Source organism: Primulina eburnea, chromosome 14, assembly GCF_022965805.1.
Source record: "Primulina eburnea isolate SZY01 chromosome 14, ASM2296580v1, whole genome shotgun sequence".
Taxonomy (NCBI): Eukaryota; Viridiplantae; Streptophyta; class Magnoliopsida; order Lamiales; family Gesneriaceae; genus Primulina; species Primulina eburnea.
Window position 1 is genome coordinate 669,089 of NC_133114.1, and position 25,605 is coordinate 694,693.

Genomic DNA, 25,605 nt, shown 5'->3' on the forward strand with positions numbered 1-25,605 from the left:
AAGGACCATAGAGACCTTCACCGACTGGACGATGAGTAAATATTTGAGGTGAAGTGGTTTTTCCTTATGAACATGATCATGTCCTTCCATCTGAAAACAAAAACATAATAGAAGACACAATTACATTCGAGAAGAAAAATGAATCCAATACAGCACAATTGAAAATCAATTCTAAATCCATCAGAAACAACAATTATATTATCAAATCTCACATCCAAACATATATCACATCCGATAACACAATTTCATTCAAATAGAAAAATAACTCAAATCAAACACAATTGAGGCACAATTCTTATTACACGGTGAATAATTCATTCTTTATTGATATAAGAAGAAGTAAACTGGTGTACGATGAACTATTTATACATTCGGAAAATTAACCAACTAACAATCATTTAACTAATCACTAATCGATCAAAGTTCTTATATTGGAAGAACACAGTTCCCGTACTGCGGAAGCAAGCAACGCCGGGAAATAAGTGATATGCGGGGCAAATTGCTACGTGCATGAGAGCCACCTCTTGAACCTACGGGGCAAAGTGCTACATGACGATAGCCACATCTTGAACCTGTAGGAGCCACCTCTAGATACTCGGAGCTGGTGCATCGAGTAGTCAGGCGGCGAAGAGGACGTCGCGTTATGAAGGAGGAGTGATTGTGATACCCTTTGTACCCCATCTTAAGAATTATAGATTGAATTTGATTTCTGGCGCACGCACCGATGGTGTAGCAATAAACTCCAAACAACAGAAAGCGTCATACCAATACTTCCAAACTCCTGCACAGAAAGTGGATGCTTTTCTCTTGTTTTGGTGGTTGTGAAAAATATAGAGTGCACTGGTTGTAACATATCTGTGCGACCACGATCTTGGTCTACTCATCGCAGGTACTGGGGCATGCTATGTCCACTACCGATCCAGTTTTCTGACAATTATATTCGAGAAGAAAATATGAATCCAATACAACAAAATTGAAATTCCATTCTAAAACCTATCAGAAACAACAATTAATTATCAAATCTCACATCCGATAACACAATTTCATTCAAATAGAAAAATAACTCAAATCCAACACAATTGAGGCACAATTCTTATTACACGGAGAATAATTCATTCTTTATTGATCCAAGAAAAAGTAAACTGGTGTACGATGGACTATTTATACATTCGAAAAATTAACCAACTAACTGTCTTTTAACTAATCGCTAATCAATCAAAGTTCTTATAATGGAAGAACACAGTTCTCGTACTGCGGGAGCAAGCAACGCCGGGAAATAAGTGATATGCGGGGCAAATTGCTACGTGCATGAGAGACATCTCTTGAACCTGCGGGGCAAAGTGCTACATGACAGTAGCCACATCTTGAACCTGTAGTAGCCACTTCTAGATACTCGGAGCTGGTGGATCGAGTGGTCAGGCAGCGAAGAGGACGTCGCGTTCTGAAGGAGGAGTGATTGTGATACCCCTTGTCACCCATCTTAAGAATTATAGATTGAGTCTGATTTCTGGCGCACGCACCGATGGCGTAGCAACAAACTCCAAACAGCAGAAAGCGTCATACCGATACTTCCAAACTCCTACGCAGAAAGTGGATGTTTTTCTCTTGTTTTGGTGGTTGTGAAAAATACAGAGTGCACTGGTTGTAACATATCTGTGCGGCCACGATCTTGGTCTGCTCATCGCAGGTACTGGGGCATGCTATGTCCACTACCGATCCAGTTTTCTGACAATTATATTCGAGAATAAAATTTGAATCCAATACAACAAAATTGAAATTCAATTCTAAAACCGATCAGAAACAACAATTATATTATCAAATATCACATCCAAACCTATCTCACATCCAATAACACAATATCATTCAAGTAGAAAAATAACTCGAATCCAACACAATTGAGGCACAAAATTCTTATTACACGGAGAATAATTCATTCTTTATTGATTCAAGAAGAAGTAAACTGGTGTACGATCGACTATTTATATATTCGGAAAATTAACCAACTAACTGTCATTTAACTAATCGCTAATCAATCAAGGTTCTTATATTGGAAGAACACAGTTCCCGTACTGCGGGAGCAAGCAACGACGGAAAATATATGCGGGTCAAATTGCTACGTGCATGGGAGCCACCTCTTGAACCTGCGGGACAAAGTGCTACATTACGGTAGCCACATCTTGAACCTGTAGGAGCCACCTCTAGATACTCGGAGCTGGTGGATCTAGTGGTCAGGCAACGAAGAGGACGTCGCTTTCTGAAGGAGGAGTGATTGTGATACCCCTTGTCCCCCATCTTAAGAATTATAGATTGAATTTGATTTCTGGCGCACGCACCGATGGCGTAGCAACAAACTTCAAACAGCAGAAAGCGTCATACCGATTATTCCAAACTCCTGCGCAGAAAGTGGATGTTTTTCTCTTGTTTTGGTGGTTGTGAAAAATACAGAGTGCACTGGTTGTAAAATATCTGTGCGACCACGATCTTAGTGTGCTCATCGCAGGTACTGGGGCATGCTATGTCCACTACCGATCTAGTTTTCTGACAGTTATATTCGAGAATAAAATATGAATCCAATACAAAAAATTGAAATTCAATTCTAAAAGCAATCAGAAACAACAATTATATTATCAAATCTCACATCCAAACCTATCTCACATCCGATAACACAATTTCATTCAAGTAGAAAAATAACTCAAATCCAACACAAGTGAGGCACAATTCTTATTACACGGAGAATAATTCATTCTTTATTGATCCAAAAAGAAGTAAACTGGTGTACGATCGACTATTTATAAATTCGGAAAATTAACAACTAACTGTCATTTAATTCATCGCTAATCAATCAAAGTTCTTATATTGGAAGAACACAGTTCCCGTACTGCGGGAGCAAGCAACACCGGGAAATATATGCGGGGCAAATTGCTACGTGCATGGGAGCCACCTCTTGAACTTGCGGTACAAAGTGACATATTACGGTAGCCACATCTTGAACCTGTAGGAGCCACCTCTAGATACTCGGAGCTAGTGGATCGAGTGGTCAGGCAGCGAAGAGGACGTCGCGTTCTGAAGGAGGAGTGATTGTGATACCCCTTGTCCTTCATCTTAAGAATTATAGATTGAGTCTGATTTCTGGCGCACGCACCGATGGCGTAGCAACAAACTCCAAACAGGAGAAAGCGTCATACCGATACTTCCAAACTCCTGCACAGAAAGTGGATGTTTTTCTCTTGTTTTGGTGGTTGTGAAAAATACAGAGTGCACTGGTTGTAACATATCTGTGCGACCACGATCTTGGTCTGCTCCTCGCAAGTAATTGGGCATGCTATGTCCACTACCGATTCAGTTTTCTGACAATTATATTCGAGAAGAAAATATGAATCCAATACAATAAAATTGAAATTCAATTCTAAAACCTATCAGAAACAACAATTATATTATCAAATCTCACATCCAAACCTATCTCACATCCGATAACACAATTTCATTCAAGTAGAAAAATAACTCAAATCCAACACAAGTGAGGCACAATTCTTATTACACGGAGCATAATTCATTCTTTATTGATCCAAGAAGAAGTAAACTGGTGTACGATCCACTATTTATACATTCGGAAAATTAACCAACTAACTGTCATTTAACTAATCTCTAATCAATCAAAGTTCTTATATTGGAATAACATAGTTCCCGTACTGCATGAGCAAACAACGCCGGGAAATAAGTGATATGCGGGGCAAATTGCTACGTGCAAGGGAGCCATCTTTTGAACCTGCGGGGAAAAATGATACATGACGGTAGCCACATCTTGAACCTGTAGGATCCAGCTCTAGATACTCGGAGCTGGTGGATCGAGTGGTCAGGCAGCGAATAGGACGTCGCGTTCTGAAGGAGGAGTGATTGTGATACCCCTTATCCCCCATCTTAAGAATTATAGATTGAGTATGATTTCTGGCGCACGCACCGATGGCGTAGAAACAAACTCCAAACAGCAGAAAGCGTCATACCGATACTTCCAAACTCCTGCACAGAAAGTTGATGTTTTTCTCTTGTTTTGGTGGTTGTGAAAAATACAGAGTGCACTGGTTGTAACATATCTGTGCGACCGCGATCTTGGTCTGCTCATCGCAGGTACTTGGACATGCTATGTCCACTACCGATTCAGTTTTCTGACAATTATATTCGAGAAGAAAATATGAATCCAATACAATAAAATTGAAATTCAATTCTAAAACCTATCAGAAACAACAATTATATTATCAAACCTCACATCCAAACCTATCTCACATCCGATAACACAATTTCATTCAAGTAGAAAAATAACTCAAATCCAACACAAGTGAGGCACAATTCTTATTACACGGAGCATAATTCATTCTTTATTGATCCAAGAAGAAGTAAACTGGTGTACGATCCACTATTTATACATTCGGAAAATTAACCAACTAACTGTCATTTAACTAATCTCTAATCAATCAAAGTTCTTATATTGGAATAACACAGTTCCCGTACTGCGGGAGCAAGCAACGCCGGGAAATAAGTGATATGCGGGGCAAATTGCTACGTGCATGAGAGCCACCTCTTGAACTTGCGGGGAAAAGTGCTACATGACGGTAGCCACATCTTGAACCTGTAGGATCCAGCTCTAGATACTCGGAGCTGGTGGATCGAGTGGTCAGGCAGCGAAGAGGACGTCGCGTTCTGAAGGAGGAGTGATTGTGATACCAAATCAAAAGAAATAATTAATTTCAAAAGAAAATAAATTCATGAAAATGACGACATTCTAACAACAATGATACTATCAAATCTCACATCCAATCAAAAATATCATATCGGAAGCTCACACAACTCCAATCCGATCAAAAGCAATAATTAATTTCAAGAGGAAAAAAATTCATGAAAAAGACGACATTCTAGCAACAATCATATTATCAAATCTCACATCCAATTAAAATCTCATACCATAAGCTCACACAAATCCATTCTAATCAAAAGCAATAATTAATTTCAATAGGAAATAAATTCATGAAAGGATCATTTATATTATCAAACCTCACATCCCAGCTCCCCTTCCTTTTCAAATCCATCCCGCCAGTTTTCCTACTCTTCAAGTCTCATGATCCTCGCTGTGAGATTTAGAATACAATTGCTCTTCCCCTTCTTTTTTTTTTTTTGCTCTTGAATATAATTGTGGTGAAATTTTAAAATGATAATTGTTGTTTGTGCTAGTGAGGAATTTAATTCAAACTCTTTATAAAAGTGAACAAAATAATCAATTCTAAGTGTAATCAGTCGTGCCATAATGCGTGAAGAGAACACGTCTAACAAATTTGTTTATTTACTATGGATGGTTACATGACATAATGTGTAGCGCGACACCGATATACATTAGAATATGTCAAATTTTGGTTTACCCTATATAATTTTCTATACTTGAAGTTTCAGATGTACAAAATAAAATATTTATAAATGCAACATGCTTCATCAGAAAGACGAGGAAAATCAACAAGAAAGAGAAATGACAAGCAACATTAAGCATAATAGATTAAGATACAAGCAACACAGCCACTGGACTTCAAGCAATTCTTATTTTCCTATTGGAACAATGAAAATTCCATGTAAAAATAGCAATAAAACTTTTTTGTTTCATATTTCATGAGTGAAAAAACAATTGCAGACACTAAATGAGGTTACGTAATACTACGAAAAGTACTTTATATGTCTCAGGTTCAAGACTCCTATGCACTTAGCACATTGCCACGCATTACACTTATTTCTCGATGTTCCTTGTCGGTGGCAGTCTCTGATACCATTATGTCATGCCTCGAGCTCGGGCTCACGCCTGTGTGACTGCACAATGAGCCCCTATAGCACTTACTTCGTATTCGTTCTCGCTTTACGAAACCGATTAACCCAAGTTGATATAGAAGTTCATTGTAAGCCCATTATAAACTCAAGTTAAATCTTAATTTTTCAAGCGTATCCCAATCACCCCTCCTTCAGAACGCGATGTCCTCGTCGTGGCCTGACCACTTGATCCACAAGCATCGAGAATCTAGAGGTGGCTCCTACAGATTCAAGAGGTGGCTCCCGTCATATAGCATTTTGCCCCACATGTTCAAGAGGTGGCTCTCATGCACGTAGCACTTTGCCCCGCATAGCTCTTATTTCTCGGTATTCCTTGCCGATGACCGGCTCTTGTACCATTCTATCACGCCCCGACCCTAGGCCCCCACTTACGTGATTGTACAAGGGGCTATGGCAACTGCTTTATATTCGTCCTCGCTTTACGAAAATAATTAACCCAGGTTGCTATAGAAGTCTATTGTAAGCCCATTATAAACTCATTTTAAACCTTTAATTTTTAAGATATGAGACAAGGGATATCACAATCACCCTTATTTTAGAACCTTACGTCCTCGTTGCTGACTGACCACTCGATCCACCAGCACCGAGAATCTAGAGGTGACTCCTACAAGTTCAAGAGGTGGCTCCTTTCATATAGTACATTGCCCCGTAGGTTCAAGATGTGGCTCTCATGCACGTAGTACTTTGGCCCGCATAACACTTATTTTCCGGTGTTCCTTGTCGATGACTGTCTCTGATACCATTCTGTCACACCCGAACCCGGGCCTATGCCTGCGTGACTGCACAATAGGCCCCTATAGCAGCTACTTTGTATTCGTTCTCGCTTTACGAAAATTATTATCCCAAGTTTCTATAGAAGTGTATAATAAGCCAATTATAAACTCATTTTAAATCTCTTAATTTTTAAAATGTAGGACAAGGGATATCACAATCACTCCTCCTTCAGAACGCGGCGTCCTCATCGCGGCCTGACCATTCGATCCACCAGCGCCGAGAATCAAGAAGTGGCTCTTATAGGTTCAAGAGGTAGCTCCTATAAAATCCAAGATTTTGTAATCGTGATAATATTTTTATAATTCAAGTGTGCTAGGATTATTCATTCTTTGGGTATCTATTTCATTATTTTATTTAAAATATAAGATTTGCAATTTTATCTAAAGTTATGTGGATAATTATATCATGTACAATATTTTTGGAACTCGAAATTTAAGATAATATTGTATATATATTTTGAACTTGAGATAAATAAATAGATCATGATCTAAGAAATTAAATAAGAAATTTCTGGATATAAACAAGTAAATTTTTGAGATATAAATTCAAAGTTTGAAATATTATACCAAACATAGATATAAGATTTGAGATGATTTGATATACCTGGATAAATGTTGCGACTTTGATTGTTGCACTCCCAAGAGCAGGTTGTCCACAAGTAGTATAATTCGGTGAGTCCGAATATCGTATCCACAGGGAAGCTAAGGTAATTACAAGTCCACTACAATGTCTTTTTGTTTTTGTTTTTGTTTCTTTTTAATTTTAATTGAATCTTTAATGGGTAAATTTTAATTGTTCAAATTTAAATTTAAGTAGTTGAGATTAAAGGATCCACTCTTGGTATTTTAATAAAGTTAACATTAACGAACAATATTGAAATCCACTTAATAAAATGGTTCCAATATATTAAATAATCATATTTATATTATGTTATAAATTATAATCTTATAAGTACATAATATATACCAAAACTTATAAATGTGGTCAAGTATTTATTGTGCTATATATATTTGTAAACACTAAATCAAGGTTCCCACTTTAAATGGTTGGTAAAACCAAACAAACATTTAAATGGTACCAATAAATTAATACTATAATATATTCATATATAATAAATCAAGGAATCCAAGTTAAATGGTTGGTAAAACCAAACTAACATTTAAATGGTTCCAAGAATTTAATATTATAATATATTTATATATAATAATTCAAGGCATCCATTTTAAATGGTTGGTAATACCAAACTAACATTTAAATGGTTCCAAGAATTTAGTGTAACATATAGCAACAATAAATCAAAACTCCCACTTATAAGTAGGGTATAAAAATGCTTAAAGAAATAAATATAACATAAACAATAAATAATGATTAAATAATATAAAACATAGATTCTTACCTTATAATAACCTTATTATCATGCCAAGAGCTTCACCTTATCATCTCAACTTTAGGAAGTTAGCTATTCATTATTCAAAGTGTAAAACTTTGAATATGAAATTAACATGCTAATTATATTTAAATGAAGAAATAAAAGAAAAATATAGAGAGAAATATTATGAACTCAAAGATTTGTTCATAGAATGAGGGATATCTCAATACATTACAATGCACCCCTATTTATAGCCAAATTTGGGGAGACAACCACAAATAAAATATTATTTTTTACACATAAGTCTTCATTGGTGTTCCAAGAAATTAATATTATATTGCACATCACTTTTGACAAGAATCTTCTCCGAATTTTCTTCTTCACATAAAATGAAACATGTGGATAATTGAGTTGTCTAGTTGTGGTATTTTTTTCAGAATATTTGACCAAGTAGTTTGAGAGATATGGTCAAAATACTAGAGCATGGTAAAACTGCCACTCCTTCGGTAACTTTAATTGTTGCTTAATTTGATCCCAATTGTGAGAGGATTTTTATCTCATGCTTGCCATCAATATTGTAGATATTAACATCAACTTTCTACAGGTCCAAGAATCATCTTAATCCCATTTGCAACGCCAAGGTTATTCTTGTTTTATCGAACCTGTAAAAATAGTAAAAACTTATAATTACACAACAACTTATATTTTATACAATTTATTATAAAACATATAATATTTAAAAATTTAATAAAACAAAAACTATATATTTATATTATAAAACATTTAATTAATGTACAATTTTTATGTTTATCACACCTCCCAACCAGCTTATTGCTAGTCCCTAGCAATTTAAGCGTTAATAGCAATACAAAACATATTGATTAATTTAAATAGAAATGTAATCAGAACTATCTAAGTGTTTAAATAAAATTTGAAAACTGTCAAAGTTATATCAAGATCATCATAATTATAATTTATGAAATAATTTGAGATGATTAATTCAAAGCTTATTTTAGGTAGTTAAATGTACACGGCCTTCAGAAATTCCTAGTAAGAGTCTCAACTCCATATCCTCACAGGTTAATAAATGTTTCAATTTATGGCAACGATTTCTCTCATGGAGTTGGAATACAGATAAATGCTCAGAAAAATGGTTTACAGAATGCAGACAGACAAACGAGCCAAACTAATCAAAAGATAGAAAATCAATTGATTTAAAATCCAGTTGTTCTTATTATATTTTTTTTTCCTGATTTTTTTTTTTTTTTACATCATGGAATCAGACTAAGTTTATGCTTTTTGACCACATATTTATTTAATTTGTACAATGTATTTCTCTCTTTCTTTTTTTTATTTTTTTTTTATTTTTTTATTCTTATGAGAGAAAAATGGGTCGCAGCATATAACTTAAAAATTACATAGATCTTCAACATCTTTCTTTTTGTATTTTTCTTTTTTTTTCTTTTTTTTTTTCAGGAAATATATATATTTTTTTTTTTTCAAAATAAGAACTCAAGATCTAAACAATAGATAGTCTCTCTCATGATCAATAAAGGCTCGAAAGCTGTTTTCTCAGTCCTCTCCACTCACTCACAAAATATGTGTGAGTTCAAAAATTTTAGGCACTCTTATAAGGTATATCTTGGGCCATATACTTTACTACCTAATTTTATCACAATGGTTAATCACTCAAAAAGATTTCATAAATCATATTTTTATATTGATCAGAATATTAAAAATGACCTTTTTTCAAATAAAATTTAAACATTCTTAAATAGATTAATGCATGTTCTAATTTAAATCTTTCAAATATGTAATGTATGACATTTTTGCAAAAAATTACTAAGGTACAAACAATAAACATGGTTTTATTTTAAAATAATATTTAATTTTTTTTTAAATTTGTTTTTTTTTTTTTTTATATGTGTTCTCCCCCCAATCAGAATATGACATTGTCCCTAATGTCAAAATAGCTATTAATAAAGAGTACATAATGAAAGAGATATCACCTGGAACTTTATTGAAGATAACAAACTGAAACAAACGCAAACCAATCCACGACTTTTGAATCAATGATCCAACTTCCTTTTCTTACTGCTTGATTGCGACCAATTGATCTTTGTTATCATCGGATCAGGCTTATGAACAAAAGCTTCCAAATCATCAATTAATTGATCGGCAGTCGAAGCACAGATGAGCATCCGTCGTGAATTTTCTGAAATGAAATTCTGTTCCACAGCTTTATCAAGAAATGTCAACAAACTGTCATAATAATTATTGATATTCAACAAGCCCACGGGTTTATTATGGATATTAAGTTGTGCCCAAGAAACAGTGTGAAAAATTTCTTCTAATGTACCAAAACCACCTGGTAGTGCGATAAAAGCATCAGAATTTTCAATCATTTGAGTGATTCTTTCATACATAGAAGAAACTTTTAATTCCTCCCCAATCGTAACACCTGTAATATTTCCTTCAGCTAAAGCTATAGGAATAATACCCAATACCTGACTACCTCCAAGATGAGCAGATGTTGAAACAGATCCCATTAACCCAATATTACCTCCCCCATATACCAAGTGAATTTTTCTCTCAGCCAATATCTTTCCAAGATTATTCGCTGCTTCTACAAACACTTCATTTTTTCCAGGACTCGACCCACAAAATACACAAATATTTTTCAATGTTTGTGCAGAGGATCCAGTCATGTTTTTACTTTCCTTTTTTTTTTTCTGCGAAAGTAGAAAGAAAGATGAGAGATTTTATAGGGGTAATATGTTATCATGACAAAACTATGGGTCACAGCTGTAAACAGAATAAATAGTAAAAAAATAATGACACACATGCTTATAAACAGTAGTGTGATTGTGGCTCACAATTTTCCTCTGGTTTTACGTCCAGAAACGGCTTCAACGCCTTCTATGAGTCGAGGATATGCTTCCCATCCAATTTTCTTATAAATTGGCAAACAGGGTCTTTTTTAGTCAGATTCCCAAGACTATGACGCTCATCTTGAAATTGTTTCCATAAACGGAGAAGTTCAATATGCACATGTCCACTAGAATGCGTCTCAAGAGTCAATAAGATGTTATCTAAAGACTCCTTACTCAGCCCATTCTTAATGAAATCAATTTTATCTTCTCTGTTATTGGAAACACATCCCAAAGATCTGCATCGTTTGTCACAAGTCCATCTTGCACACTTATGACAAACCCCTAAACTTTTGGCCCTTCGTTTTTTCGCATAAGTGCTTTTTCCTAATCCAGGCAAATACCGAATAAGCAATGATTGTGGAACTTCTCCTCCTAATCGGACCTTAGCTTCTATTACAAGACGAATATCTTCTGGAATTCCTTTTTGCATTAGTAATCTCAATCTTTCACACCTTCCTGCATAAATTTTTCTTAGAACATTTTCAGAAACAGAGGGAAAATATTTACAAATTTTTGAGAGAATTTCATCCATTTTGAAAAGAAAAGAAATGATTTTTTTTTTTTAAAATTTTTGTATCAGCAATTGTGGGAAACTGATTTAACCGACTATGAGAGTCACGGAGTACCGTTATCCGCCATTTAACCGGGAAAATAAAAATATTAAGAAAACCTGAAATAAAAACAAACAATAATCAAATGCAACACAAAAAAAAAATCAAGGATCGGAAAGGGAAATAAACTCTTCTTGAAATATTTCATTTTCCAAAAATGGTTTAAGCCTTTGTCCATTCACTTTAAAAACATCACCATTTTTAGGATTTTCAATATCCACAGCTCCATAAGGATACACATGCTTTATAACATATGGGCCTGTCCATCTTGATCGTAATTTTCCTGGGAATATGTGAAGTCGAGAATTATAAAGCAAAACTTTTTTACCAATCTCAAAAGATTTTCTAAGAATTGTTTTATCATGAAATGATTTGATTTTTGCTTTATAAATCCTTGAATTCTCATACGCATCATTTCTGAGTTCATCAAGTTCATTAAGTTGCAATTTACGCAATTTGTTGGCATCATCCATGCTTGAATTTAAAGTTTTTATCGCCCAATAAGCTTTATGTTCCAATTCCACAGGCAAATGACAATGTTTTCCATAAACCAACCTATAGGGAGACATATTCAATGATGTTTTAAAAGCTGTTCGATATGCCCACAGTGCATCATTAAGTCGCAGAGACCAGTCTTTTCTATTTGAGTTAACAGTTTTTTCCAAAATTTGCTTTATCTCCCTATTAGCTAATTCAACTTGTCCATTTGTTTGAGGATGATAAGGAGTTGTTACTTTGTGAGTAATACCATATTTTTTCATTAATGAAGCAAATGGTTTATTAACAAAGTGAGTTCCCCCATCACTTATCATAGCTCGAGGAATTCCGAATCTACTAAAAATATTTTCTTTCAAAAATTTGATGACGATTTTATGATCATTTGTTCGACATGGAATTGCCTCTATCCATTTGGAAACATAATCAACTGCAACTAAAATATACAAGTATCCAAACGACGGTGGAAAAGGTCCCATAAAATCTATTCCCCAACAATCAAATATTTCAATTTCAATGATAGGATTCAAAGGCATCATGTTTCTTTTTGAAATCGCACCCAATTTTTGACAATTTTCACAGATCTTGCAGATTTCGTGGGTGTCTTTAAACAAAGTGGGCCAATAAAATCCACACTGCAAGATTTTTGCAGCTGTTTTCTTTGAAGAAAAATGTCCCCCGCATGCTTCTGAATGACAAAATTTAATGACACTACTTACCTCATTGTCGGGTATGCAACGTCGAAAAATTTGATCCGGACAATACTTGAACAGATACGGATCATCCCAATAAAAGTTTTTTACCTCATTCAAAAATTTTCTTTTATCTTGGGAACTCCATTGCGGTGGCATTTTTCCTGTCACAAGAAAATTTACTATGTTAGCAAACCAAGGTGTAGTAGTAACTGAAAATAGATGTTCATCAGGAAAATTATCGTTAATTGGTGTCATTTCAAAAGATGATCCTGTTACTAGTCTCGATAAATGATCGGCTACGACATTCTCGGTTCCTTTTTTATCTTTGATTACAATGTCAAATTCTTGGAGCAACAAAATCCATCGTATCAGTCGTGGCTTTGCATCCTGTTTGGTCAACAAATATCTAATAGCAGAATGATCAGTAAACACGATAGTTGTTGATCCAATCAAATAAGAACGAAATTTATCTAATGCAAATATTACAGCAAGTAGCTCTTTTTCAGTTGTGGAGTAATTCATTTGAGCATTGTTTAAAGTTCTACTTGCATAATATATCACATAAGGCTTACCGTTTCTTCTTTGACCCAATACTGCACCGACTGCATAATCACTCGCATCGCACATGATTTCAAATGGTAAAGACCAATCAGGAGGTTGCATGATAGGAGCTGATGTTAAATGTCGAATGATTTTATCAAAAGCATTTTGACATTCTTGAGTCCACTCAAATGCACTGTCTTTTGTTAAGAGGTTACAAATGGGTTTAGAGATTAAACTAAAGTCCTTTATAAACCTCCTATAAAATCCAGCATGTCCCAAAAATGAGCGAATTTCTTTAATGGTTTTTGGAGGGGGTAAATTGGCAATGACATCAACTTTTGCTTTATCGACTTCAATTCCATGAGATGACACGACATGTCCCAAAACAATTCCAGAAGTAATCATGTAATGACATTTTTCCCAATTTAAAATAAGACCTTTTTCCTCGCATCTTTTTAAAACTTTTTCCAAATTTTCAAGACAATTATCAAATGTATTCCCAAAAACAGTTAAATCATCCATAAAAATTTCCAAACAATTTTCAACCATGTCGCAGAAAATGCTTAGCATACATCTTTGAAATGTTGCTGGGGCATTGCATAAACCAAATGGCATCCTTCTGAATGCAAATGTTCCAAAAGGACATGTGAATGTAGTTTTTTCTTGATCTTCGAGTGCAATGGGAATTTGATAATAGCCTGAATATCCGTCAAGAAAACAGTAGTAGGGATGACCTGCTACTCTTTCTAAAATTTGATCCAAAAATGGTAATGGAAAATGATCTTTTCTAGTGGCGTCATTTAATTTTCTATAATCAATACACATCCGCCAACTAGATGGGACTCGACTTGTTAACAATTCACCTTTTTCATTTTTTATCACTGTGATGCCAGATTTTTTTGGAACTACTTGTGTTGGGCTTACCCACTTACTATCAGAAATAGGGTAGATAATTCCAACATCAAGTAGTTTGAGAACTTCAGTTTTCACAACATCTTTCATGTGTGGATTTAATCTCCTTTGTGGTTGTTGAGATGTTTTTGCATTTTCTTCTAAGTGAATTTTGTGTGTGCAAATTAGTGGATTAATGCCCTTAAGATCTTTTAGTGTCCAACCAATTGCATTTTTATGTCTTTTAAGCATATCAACTAATTTACCTTCTTGATTACTTGAGAGTTTGGAAGAAATTACCACCGGATATGTTTCATCTTCTCCAAGAAATGCATACTTCAATTCTTCTGGCAAGGGTTTTAACTCCAATACTGGTGGTTCGTCTTTGTTCTCATATTTTTCATCAAATTCTTTCTCTGATCCTGGTAACGAGTGATACCTGAAAAAATCGTCAAGATCAATTTCAATATTTTCTTTAACAGTTTCAATTGAACAAATATCTAATTGATCACGAGTACTCCCTTCTTGAATGTTTTCTTCCACAAGAGTTTCAATAAGATTTTCATCTTCACTTTCATCTCCTTTGTCATGTGGTTGCTTACAAAGATTAAAAACATTGAGCTCCAAGGTCATGTTACCAAATGACAACTTCATTATTCCATTCCTGCAATTTATAAGAGCATTAGAAGTTGCTAAAAATGGACGACCTAAAATTACAGGAATTGCATTACAAGCTTCAATAGGTTGTGTATCTAAAACTATGAAATCGACAGGATATACAAAGTTATCAACTTGGACCAACACGTCTTCTACCATACCTCTTGGCACTTTAACAGATCTATCAGCAAGTAAAAGTGTTACCGAAGTAGGTTTTAACTCGCCTAGATTGAGTTCTTGATAAACTGAATATGGAAGTAAATTCACACTAGCTCCAAGGTCAAGCAAGGCTTTTTTAATCTTTCGTTCTCCAATAATACACGAAATAGTAGGACAACCAGGGTCTTTGTATTTCAAAGCATTATTATTTTGAATGATTGCACTTACTTGTTCGGCTAAAAATGCTTTCTTTTTCACATTCAATTTTCTTTTCACAGTGCACAAGTCTTTCAAAAATTTGGCATATGATGGTACCTGTTTTATTGCATCTAATAAAGGAATATTAACTTTTACTTGTTTAAAAATATCATATATATCAGAATTCAAATTTGATTTTCTTGTATTTTTCAATGCATGAGGGAATGGTGGTGACACTGTCTGTTGAACCTCCTCTTCGCAAGTTATGGGTTCCACTTCCTTACCCTTTGGAGTTGATTTATCATCATCTTCACAAGGTTCAAGAATGGATTTTTCCACAACCTTACCACTTCGAAGGGTAATAACAGATTTTACCTGATCCATCGGTTGAGTTCCAGAAGTTCCAATTTGTGTATGATGATCCTTGGGATTAGGCAGAGGTTGTGAAGGAAATTTACCTTTTTCATGAACATTAAGTGCAGATGCAAATTTAGCAAGAGTATCTTTCAAGTCTGTCATGGTTTGAGCAGTTTGAGTATTGATAGACTCTTGCTTTGCAATGAAAGAATTCAATGTATCTTCCAAATTTCTTTTCGGCGGAGGAACATAAGGTGCATAATTTTGAAAATTTTGTTGATTTTGAAAATGTGGTTGCGGAAATTGTGCAGCATTATCATTCCTCCAACTAAAATTTGGATGATTTCGCCAACCTGGATTGTAATTTTGAGAAAATGGTTCAAAATTTGGCCTTTTGAAATTGTTCAAAACATTGGCTTGCTCATGGAGACATTCTTTAAAAGAGGGCAAAGTGGGACAATCTTTTGTAAAATGATCACTTGTATCACAGATGTGACACACAATTTCTTGAACAGATTTTAATTGACCATTCTTTTTCAATTCAAGTGCCTCAACTTTTCTTGCCAAAGAGGTAAATCTAGCTTGAAGATCATGTTCATCTTTGAGAGTGTACATACCTCCACCAGATGTAGGAGATTGAATCTTGTTTGATGGTTCGATTGTACCTATAGTGTCCCAATTTTGAGCATTTTCAGCTAATGAATCGAGATACTCAATTGCCTCGTTCGGATCTTTATCTTCAAATGTTCCATTACACATAAATTCAACCATTTGCCTATCTTTAGGTGTTAAGCCTTCATAAAATTGAGAAACAACTCTCCAAATTTCAAAACCATGATGTGGACAAAGATTAAGCAATTCTTTGTATCTATCCCAACACTGATAAAAAGTTTCTCCTTGTTTTTGAGTGAAAGTGATGATTTGCCTTTTGAAAGAATTTGTTCTATGAGATGGAAAAAACTTTTTCAAAAATTGTTGTTGCAATTCATCCCAAGTTCGAATGGATCCCGATCTAAGATTTTGTAGCCAAGTTTTAGCTTTATCTTTTAAAGAAAAAGGAAAAAGCTTAAGGCGAATGGTGTTCATGCTACAATTTAGATCATTATATGTGTTGCACACTTCTTCAAACTCTCGTAAATGCATGTATGGATTTTCAGAATCTAAGCCATGAAAGTTGGGTAAAAGTTGGATAATACCAGGCTTAAAATTGAAATGAGATGCATCAGGGGGAAAAACTAGACATGAAGGTGCACTAGTACGTGTAGGATTCATGTGATCTCTAAGTGTTCTTCGTCTATCATGATCATGTTGAGATTGAATTTCATCTTCATTTTCTTGGATGGGTTCTTCCGCCATGTTTTGTAAAAATAAAGGGTTATTTCGAATGAGTCGACCACTAAGTGTACGTGACCAAATGCTCATGCAAATGCAAAACAAAAAGAAAAAAAAAAACACACAAAAGCAATAAAAAGAAAAATAAACTTTAAACAATATTAAATAGACTTGAAATTAAATTATACTTCCCCGGCAACGGCGCCAAAAACTTGTTGCGACTTTGATTGTTGCACTCCCAAGAGCAGGTTGTCCACAAGTAGTATAATTCGGTGAGTCCGAATATCGTATCCACAGGGAAGCTAAGGTAATTACAAGTCCACTACAATGTCTTTTTGTTTTTGTTTTTGTTTCTTTTTAATTTTAATTGAATCTTTAATGGGTAAATTTTAATTGTTCAAATTTAAATTTAAGTAGTTGAGATTAAAGGATCCACTCTTGGTATTTTAATAAAGTTAACATTAACGAACAATATTGAAATCCACTTAATAAAATGGTTCCAATATATTAAATAATCATATTTATATTATGTTATAAATTATAATCTTATAAGTACATAATATATACCAAAACTTATAAATGTGGTCAAGTATTTATTGTGCTATATATATTTGTAAACACTAAATCAAGGTTCCCACTTTAAATGGTTGGTAAAACCAAACTAACATTTAAATGGTTCCAAGAATTTAATATTATAATATATTTATATATAATAATTCAAGGCATCCATTTTAAATGGTTGGTAATACCAAACTAACATTTAAATGGTTCCAAGAATTTAGTGTAACATATAGCAACAATAAATCAAAACTCCCACTTATAAGTAGGGTATAAAAATGCTTAAAGAAATAAATATAACATAAACAATAAATAATGATTAAATAATATAAAACATAGATTCTTACCTTATAATAACCTTATTATCATGCCAAGAGCTTCACCTTATCATCTCAACTTTAGGAAGTTAGCTATTCATTATTCAAAGTGTAAAACTTTGAATATGAAATTAACATGCTAATTATATTTAAATGAAGAAATAAAAGAAAAATATAGAGAGAAATATTATGAACTCAAAGATTTGTTCATAGAATGAGGGATATCTCAATACATTACAATGCACCCCTATTTATAGCCAAATTTGGGGAGACAACCACAAATAAAATATTATTTTTTACACATAAGTCTTCATTGGTGTTCCAAGAAATTAATATTATATTGCACATCACTTTTGACAAGAATCTTCTCCGAATTTTCTTCTTCACATAAAATGAAACATGTGGATAATTGAGTTGTCTAGTTGTGGTATTTTTTTCAGAATATTTGACCAAGTAGTTTGAGAGATATGGTCAAAATACTAGAGCATGGTAAAACTGCCACTCCTTCGGTAACTTTAATTGTTGCTTAATTTGATCCCAATTGTGAGAGGATTTTTATCTCATGCTTGCCATCAATATTGTAGATATTAACATCAACTTTCTACAGGTCCAAGAATCATCTTAATCCCATTTGCAACGCCAAGGTTATTCTTGTTTTATCGAACCTGTAAAAATAGTAAAAACTTATAATTACACAACAACTTATATTTTATACAATTTATTATAAAACATATAATATTTAAAAATTTAATAAAACAAAAACTATATATTTATATTATAAAACATTTAATTAATGTACAATTTTTATGTTTATCAATAAAGTTCAAGTATCTAGTATCATGGATAAAGAACGATAATTATCCTAAATTTAATGTTTGATTCAAAAGTTCAAATGCGAGGATAATACACGATCATGATATCATCCACCACTCTATAAATAGGAGAAGCTCCCATTCAGAATTTACACTGAAATTTTCGAGTTTCCTCTTCAATTTACAAAATTTCCTCCCAAAAATTTTGCACGAGTAATCAAATTCTGTCCATTTCAAAAATTCGTTTCTCTCATTCAGGTACCTTGAATCCGATATCCACTGTTCTGAATATGATTCCATATGTTTCAAATAACATATCCAAATTTCGGAAAAATCCAACGATTAGTTTTTCTTTTATAGCTTTCGCAAGAAAACTGCTCATATTCTAGGCGAGAATAGCATACATACGGTTTTGCATCCATAAATAGGATAAAACAACTTTCAAACCCAATCTCCACCGTTCATAAGTATTTTGACGTACTTTTAAACATACTATTAAATTTTGAGCCCGGTCCAACGGTTCAATAAGGCACAAATTTTTTTTCGAGATGACTGATTTTTCGGGCGATGTGCTTCTGTGTTTTAGAAGTTTCGGTTGCACGATTCTTCTATGATTTTCGAATTCTTCACGTTTTATTTCAAGTCTAAGGTAAGTGGGCTTGTTTTAAAGATTTAATTTCGGTTATATGCATTTTGTTTTTGAAAATTCGATCGAGTGCAAATTCTTCTTCTACCCCCTTCTGGTTACGATTTCGCATGATGTATGTGTTGGAACTGTAAGGATTCAACTTGATATGTGAGGAAATCTCAAATATGATATGATCCTTACGTGATGGAGATGTAACCGCTATATAGCCTCGCCCCTCAGAGGAGTAAAAAATTAAGGACTGATATCAGTAAACCATATAAAGTAGAGGAATTTTAGTGCCTGATTAATGATATGCATATGGTATGAGTCATGTTATGCATGGTATGTGTTTTGAACGGCCCCCACTTGCTGAGTGACGACCATATCACTCACCATTTACTCTACCCTCCCCAGATAAATAAGAAGAAGAAATAGAGAAAGAAGAACCAGACACCAATTTTGGACTGATAGTGGATGCATGAAGAATTTTAATTAAGAATATGTTCTTTTAATTCAAGTTATAAACTCTTCTGCACATTTTTATCGTTTTCAGAGTTACTATTGTAAAGGCGATTCCATTTTTATTGTATGTATGATATAAACTGGTTTTGGTTTATACTGTAGTACGAGGCTTGTTGTTTAGCAAATATGTGTTTGTTGAATAATGCCAGTATCGACTAACCTCGGTGTGGGGGCGTGACAGCTCCCATCATATAGCACTTTGCTCCACAGGTTCAAGAGGTGGCTCTCATGCACGTATCACTTTGTCCCGCATATCACTTATTTCCTGGTGTTCTTTGCTGGTGACCGTCTCTGATACCATTTTATCACGTCCCGAGCTCGGGCCCGTGCCTGCATGATTGCACAATGGACCCCTATAACAACTACTTCGTATTCGTCCTTACTTTACGAAAATGATTAACCCAAGTTGCTATAGAAGTCCATTGTAAGCCCATTATAAACTCATTTTAATCTTTAATTTTTAGATGTAGGACAAGGGGTATCACAAGATGTCTGTATGTTATTCTCGTGTTCCTCAATAACTCAGTCGTTTCTATGGACTGGGAGTTCATCTCCACAATAATCCACATAAGAGGATGTGGTACAAGTTTTAGCGCGTTCTCCAGACAATTCGGATAACAAGTCTGATGTTATGATGAATATGATGGTGCCACTATGATCAGAAGTTTATGAAACATTGAATCTAAATCTTGATCGAGTGAATTGTTTATAAGAATCTTGGCAAGGTTTTCATCTTTTAATTCAAAATTTGTTCGCGGCGCCTCTGACGTAGATTTCTCATTTGTCGACAATCTCCAAACTACTGATGTTACATTTTTGTCCCATTCATTAAACTCGTTCATTACTGGTTGAAGCAAATTGAAGTTAAAAGCTCGGTTTACTGACATGATGTTTGGAGACGAATGAAGTGAAGCAAATGGGGTGAGTCCAACAAAAACATCAGTAATGAAACACATCGAGAAATGGAAAAAAGCTCTCCACCAAACATGTCCCTTTGGCTTTGATCAATCATCGCTTTGAGAATAAACCTAGCTACTACAAAAATTTGAGCTTTGTGCAGTGCATAATCGAGTGAACCTGTTGAAGAAGCCAATAGCCAATCGTTAATCGTGTAGTTTTGACTGTTTGAGGATGACTTAGACAAAAGGGATGCAACTTGACAGGCTTCCGCATTTATTAAAGCTCCAGGACGAGGCACTGGGGAAATGTTCTTCTAATAGACGCCATCACAATTCCTCAACTAAAATCCAATTTCCTCAAACATCTTACAGCAAAATAAAACAAGGGTACATCAAGATTCACCGATTCTCCAATTGGATTTTTTCAGGACCGAACCAAACAATATCAATGCAAAAACCAGCCTTGCAATCAAGAAATTTTTACATCCCGACAATTTCAAAATGGCGATTAGCTGTAATTTCATCAATAAACAAGGAAAGCCACAAGTAAACAATATGTTCTTTTGCTTAGTTATGCCACTTCAAAGAAGAAATCTTCTTGTCTCCAAAGCGCAAAACTTAAATTAACCCTCTTCTAATACACCATAAATAAAAATCTTCCGGGCTATTCTTCCTCACAGATGCATATCCTGAGTAAGATACAGAATCCAAATCAAAATGTAAACTTTTTTCCAAATCAAACCAGCATAAGAAGAAGGGTAGACAAGAAAATGCTAGGAAAATAATATATTGACCTATCGTTTGAAAAATGAAAATGTAATCGATAAAGGACACCAATATCAGGAAATCCATAAACAAAAATTATTTTCACATCCTCCAAAAACCTTCAGATTCAAGCCCGATAATGGAAGACAAATCATTCTTACCTTGTTTTTGTCCCCCGAGAAACGGGTCTTCAAGCTTTCGAGCGAATCTCCCTCCAAGTGACCACTGATTTTTTTCCTGTTCAAAAGGTTCTGGGATCTTGTGACCTATTTGAGGAGAGGCAAGTTGGAAATGAGCGGGTTAACATATTTAGTGGATGCCCATCTGGCCAGACTGCTACAATTGTTCTTCGTGGTGGAGCAGACCAGGTTTTGTGATTATTCTGATCCCCACTAACTATACATGATTCAACCACCAGTTACAAATTGTTAGTCTCAATAATTTTAGTTTATCGAGGAGGCTGAGCGAAGTTTGCATGATGCAATTATGATCGTTAGAAGGGCCTTGAGAAATTCAACTGTAGTTGCTGGTGGGGGTGCTATTGATGTATGTATTCTCGATCATCTTTGAGAACATCCTTACTTTTTCCGTTTGAGGAAAAAAATTTGCCTCTGAAGATCATCGTGGTTTGATTTTCTAAGGTTTTCTGGCATCTGCAGATGGAAATAAGCCGATGTTTGAGACAACATGCTCGCACAATTCCTGGGAAGTCCCAACTGTTTATAAATTCATATGCACAATCCCTTGAGGTAGATATTTTGGAAGATTTATGCATTTTATGCAAATGATTACGAAGATGCATCTGTTTAGTTCTTATTAGGAGGATGATAAGATAAAGCGGTATAGATAGCTGAGCTGATCCTTGTGAAAAACAAGACATAGGATAATCAGGCAAAGCAGTATGAATAGGACAATAATACTTATATGCCAAATTTTACTGCAGTTCCCGACACTGCACTGCAAGAATCTCTATCTTTTTTCTTATCATATGGTTGTTGCAGGCTATACCCCACCAACTGTGTGATAATGCTGGTTTTGATGCAACTGATGTTCTGAACAAGCTGAGACAGAAACATGCTTTACCATCTGGTCCCAAAATAAAAATAAAAAACTGCTTCCTTCTTATGTAAAATGCATTTTGTTTTTTTGTTTTTACTTTTGAGCTTGTAAACAGGTGAGGGTGTACCTTATGGTGTAGACATCAATACTGGTGGAATAGCTGATTCTTTTGCCAAATTTGTATGGGAACCAGCAGTTGTGAAGGTGTGTTCAGCTTTCTTTAATTTGTGAAATGGTATGGTTCCCTCTGTTTAATATGTGCATTATATTTCGAGGTACTTGATTTTTTCTTCACCTTTCCATTCCATAGATTAATGCTATAAATGCTGCGACTGAAGCAGCTTGCTTGATCTTAAGCGTTGACGACACGGTGAAAAACCCCAAGGTAATTTGAATATGGTGCCCATCTCTTGATATTGTCCCTTGGATGATACGATCTTTTGTTACACTTTTAAATTTTAATCCTTCAACGCAGTCCAAGAGTGCTCAAGGAGATGCTGCTGCCAGTGCCGTGGGTGGCAGAGGGAGAGGTGGAGCTGCTTTCCGTGTTCGTGGATGGGGAATGAGGAGACAATAGGCTTTTGTACATCTTGCTATAAAAGTAGGATTGCCCGTTTTCTAGATCACCGGTATATGCTTTTTCGGGTTAGAATTAGGTCTTATTTGAGGCGCTGTTTTATTAAATTTCAGTTTGCTGTTTATTTGCTTTTTGCCCATTGATTCAGGGTCAAGTGATCTACGAGTGAATACCGAGAGGGTATATATGGCCTCCATCTCCAAATCCATCTCGGTGCCCTGCGTTTAGTTTGATAGAATCCATTCTCAAAAATGTATTGTAGTATCCCGATGCCTAATTTGAGTTAATTATTGGATTAATTATATTTCGTTGGGATCGGAAGGACCGAACCGGGTTTGGATCGTCTGAAGAGGGTTCGGATCGTCCGATCAGGGTTCGGATCGTCCGAAGACAGGTGTCTGGACACGTGGAAGACATGCAAGGTTCGGATCGTCCGATCAGGGTTCGGATCGTCCGAAGACAGGTGTCTGGACACGTGGAAGACATGCAAGGTTCGGATCGTCCGATCAGGGTTCGGATCGTCCGAAGACAGGTGTCTGGACACGTGGAAGACATGCAAGGTTCGGATCGTCCGATCAGAGTTCGGATCGTCCGAAGTGTGCCGGATCGGATCTTCCGAAGTGGATCGGATCTTCCGATCGTTGTCTATAAATAGAGGCGCGAGGTTTCACTTTTTACTCGCCAATTCCGAGTGTTCCAGAGCGTTTTAGTCGTTTCTGATGGGTTTCTAGTCTTTTCCCGAGGTTTAGGCACTAGCGGGGAGCTACTAGTCTTGTAGCGGAGCTGTGCTCTAGTTGGGAGCTAGCGGCATCAGTGGGCTGACTACGGACGCAGGCTTGATTCTAGGGCTGATTGCTAGGATCTACTGATTTGAGGTACGAAAGTACTATCCGAGATAGCAGGATTGAGTATGCTTTACTATGTGTTGCATGTTTATATGTTGCATTATTATCTGTCATATGATGCATGGTTTATTATGCGGCATTTGCATAATCATGTTGAGCCTGATTATCTTTGAGATAGCCTGTTGAGAGGGTGCTCAGCCCTCGTTTGTTGTGGATGGTTGGACCCCGTTGGCCGACGGTGGTCAGGTCACCGGTATATCCACATGTTTATTTTGGTATGGGAGCCACCTCCTGGTGCGACGGCGCAGAGTGCTACATACCTTGACGTCATTTACCTGAGCAGTATTTCATTATACCCAGATCCTGGTATCCAGTACATTTTGCATACATGCATGTCATAGTCTTGTATACTCATGCTTTCGGTGCTGAGCGTTTTATGCTCACGTCCTCGGTTTATCTCTGTTTTGGACACCCTATTCGATGGGGCAGGTCTCAGGTTGGACGGTCCAGGAGGGAGTGGTCAGGGAGCTGGCAGAGGTTGACTTGTAGTTGTCGGTATTTGTTCTTGAATTTAGTTCGATCTGGTTGTTTAAGTATTTTTGTACTTACAGATTCGATTGGGTTGTATTACTGTTTTTCCGCTGTTTACCTGATTCAGTTTAAATGTTAAATTTTGCATGCTTAAGTTCTGATTAGTAGGTGATTCTGGAACGGGTCACTACATTTATGGTATCAGAGCATGCATTAAGATTTTGGGATTAGGAACTGTTCTTTTGGGTTTAATCTCTAGTAACTTTTGTAGCTAGCGATGTCTGGTTTTGACGACGATGCTAGTAGTCATGGCAGCATTGGACGCTGGGGAGACCGCGACGATCGGGAGCGTCGCCGAGAACATCGAGAACGTCGTCAACACCGTCGTGATGAGTCTCGGAGTTTTAGTATGCATCGGTTCTTGCAGATGGGGCCGAAACCTCTTTCGGGCGGTGAGACTCCGGATGTTGCGGAGAACTGGCTCGAGAGGATGGAGAGCTGCTTCAAGACTTTTCAGTGCTCGGCGGAGCAGCAGATTGATACCCTTGATTTCTTGCTGGAGGGTGGTGCGCGTAAGTGGTGGAGGTCTACCTCTGCACCGATAGTTCAGCGACAGGGTCGAGTTCTTTGGGCCGATTTCCGAGCCGCTTTCATGCTGCTTTACTTTCCGCCAGCTCTTCTGCAGACCAAGGCGATTGAGTTGATCAATCTGAAACAGGGAAGTTTGTCTGTTGATGAGTATCAGCAGAAGTTTCTTTGAGTTGCTTCCGTATGTTCCACATGTCAGTGACAATGCTAGTGCCAAGTATAACCATTTTCTTCAGGGCCTCAATCAGGAGATTTATGATCGGGTTGTTGTCTGCGATGATCCGACATCGTATGAGGGCCTTGTGAATCGTTGTCGCCAGGCTGAGGGCAGTTTGCTGAGAGGTCGAGCCATGCAGTCTGCTCGTCCTACTAGTTCTTTGGGTCCCCGCGCCCAAGCATTCAAGAAGGCTGGATCTACTTCTTCTTCCTCTGGATCTGGAGGAATTCACCATTTTGGGAAGAAGAAGGGCCCGTGTCAGCATTGCGGGAAGGATCATCCGACGGAGCGTTGTCGCAAGGTTGCGGGTGCTTGTTACAAGTGCGGTGAGATGGGCCACATGAAGAGAGATTGTCCACAGACGGGCGGAGGATCAGGATCTGGTTCTCAGGCTTCAGTTCATCAGAGGCC

The 25,605-nt window shown here is 36.0% G+C and overlaps 1 protein-coding gene across 1 annotated transcript in view; it reads left to right on the forward strand.

Annotated features, from left to right (window-relative positions):
- LOC140812441 (T-complex protein 1 subunit eta) overlaps positions 1–23,028 on the forward strand; it is a 47,282-nt gene extending 24,254 nt beyond the window's left edge. Inside the window, exons 8-14 of the mRNA XM_073170707.1 lie at positions 21,626–21,745; positions 21,825–21,923; positions 22,037–22,126; positions 22,379–22,466; positions 22,552–22,640; positions 22,747–22,821; positions 22,912–23,028. Coding sequence (XP_073026808.1) covers positions 21,626–21,745; positions 21,825–21,923; positions 22,037–22,126; positions 22,379–22,466; positions 22,552–22,640; positions 22,747–22,821; positions 22,912–23,013 — 663 coding nt within the window. The 3' untranslated portion in view covers positions 23,014–23,028. The remainder of the gene's footprint in view (positions 1–21,625; positions 21,746–21,824; positions 21,924–22,036; positions 22,127–22,378; positions 22,467–22,551; positions 22,641–22,746; positions 22,822–22,911) is intronic.
- Positions 23,029–25,605: the final 2,577 nt, after the last annotated feature.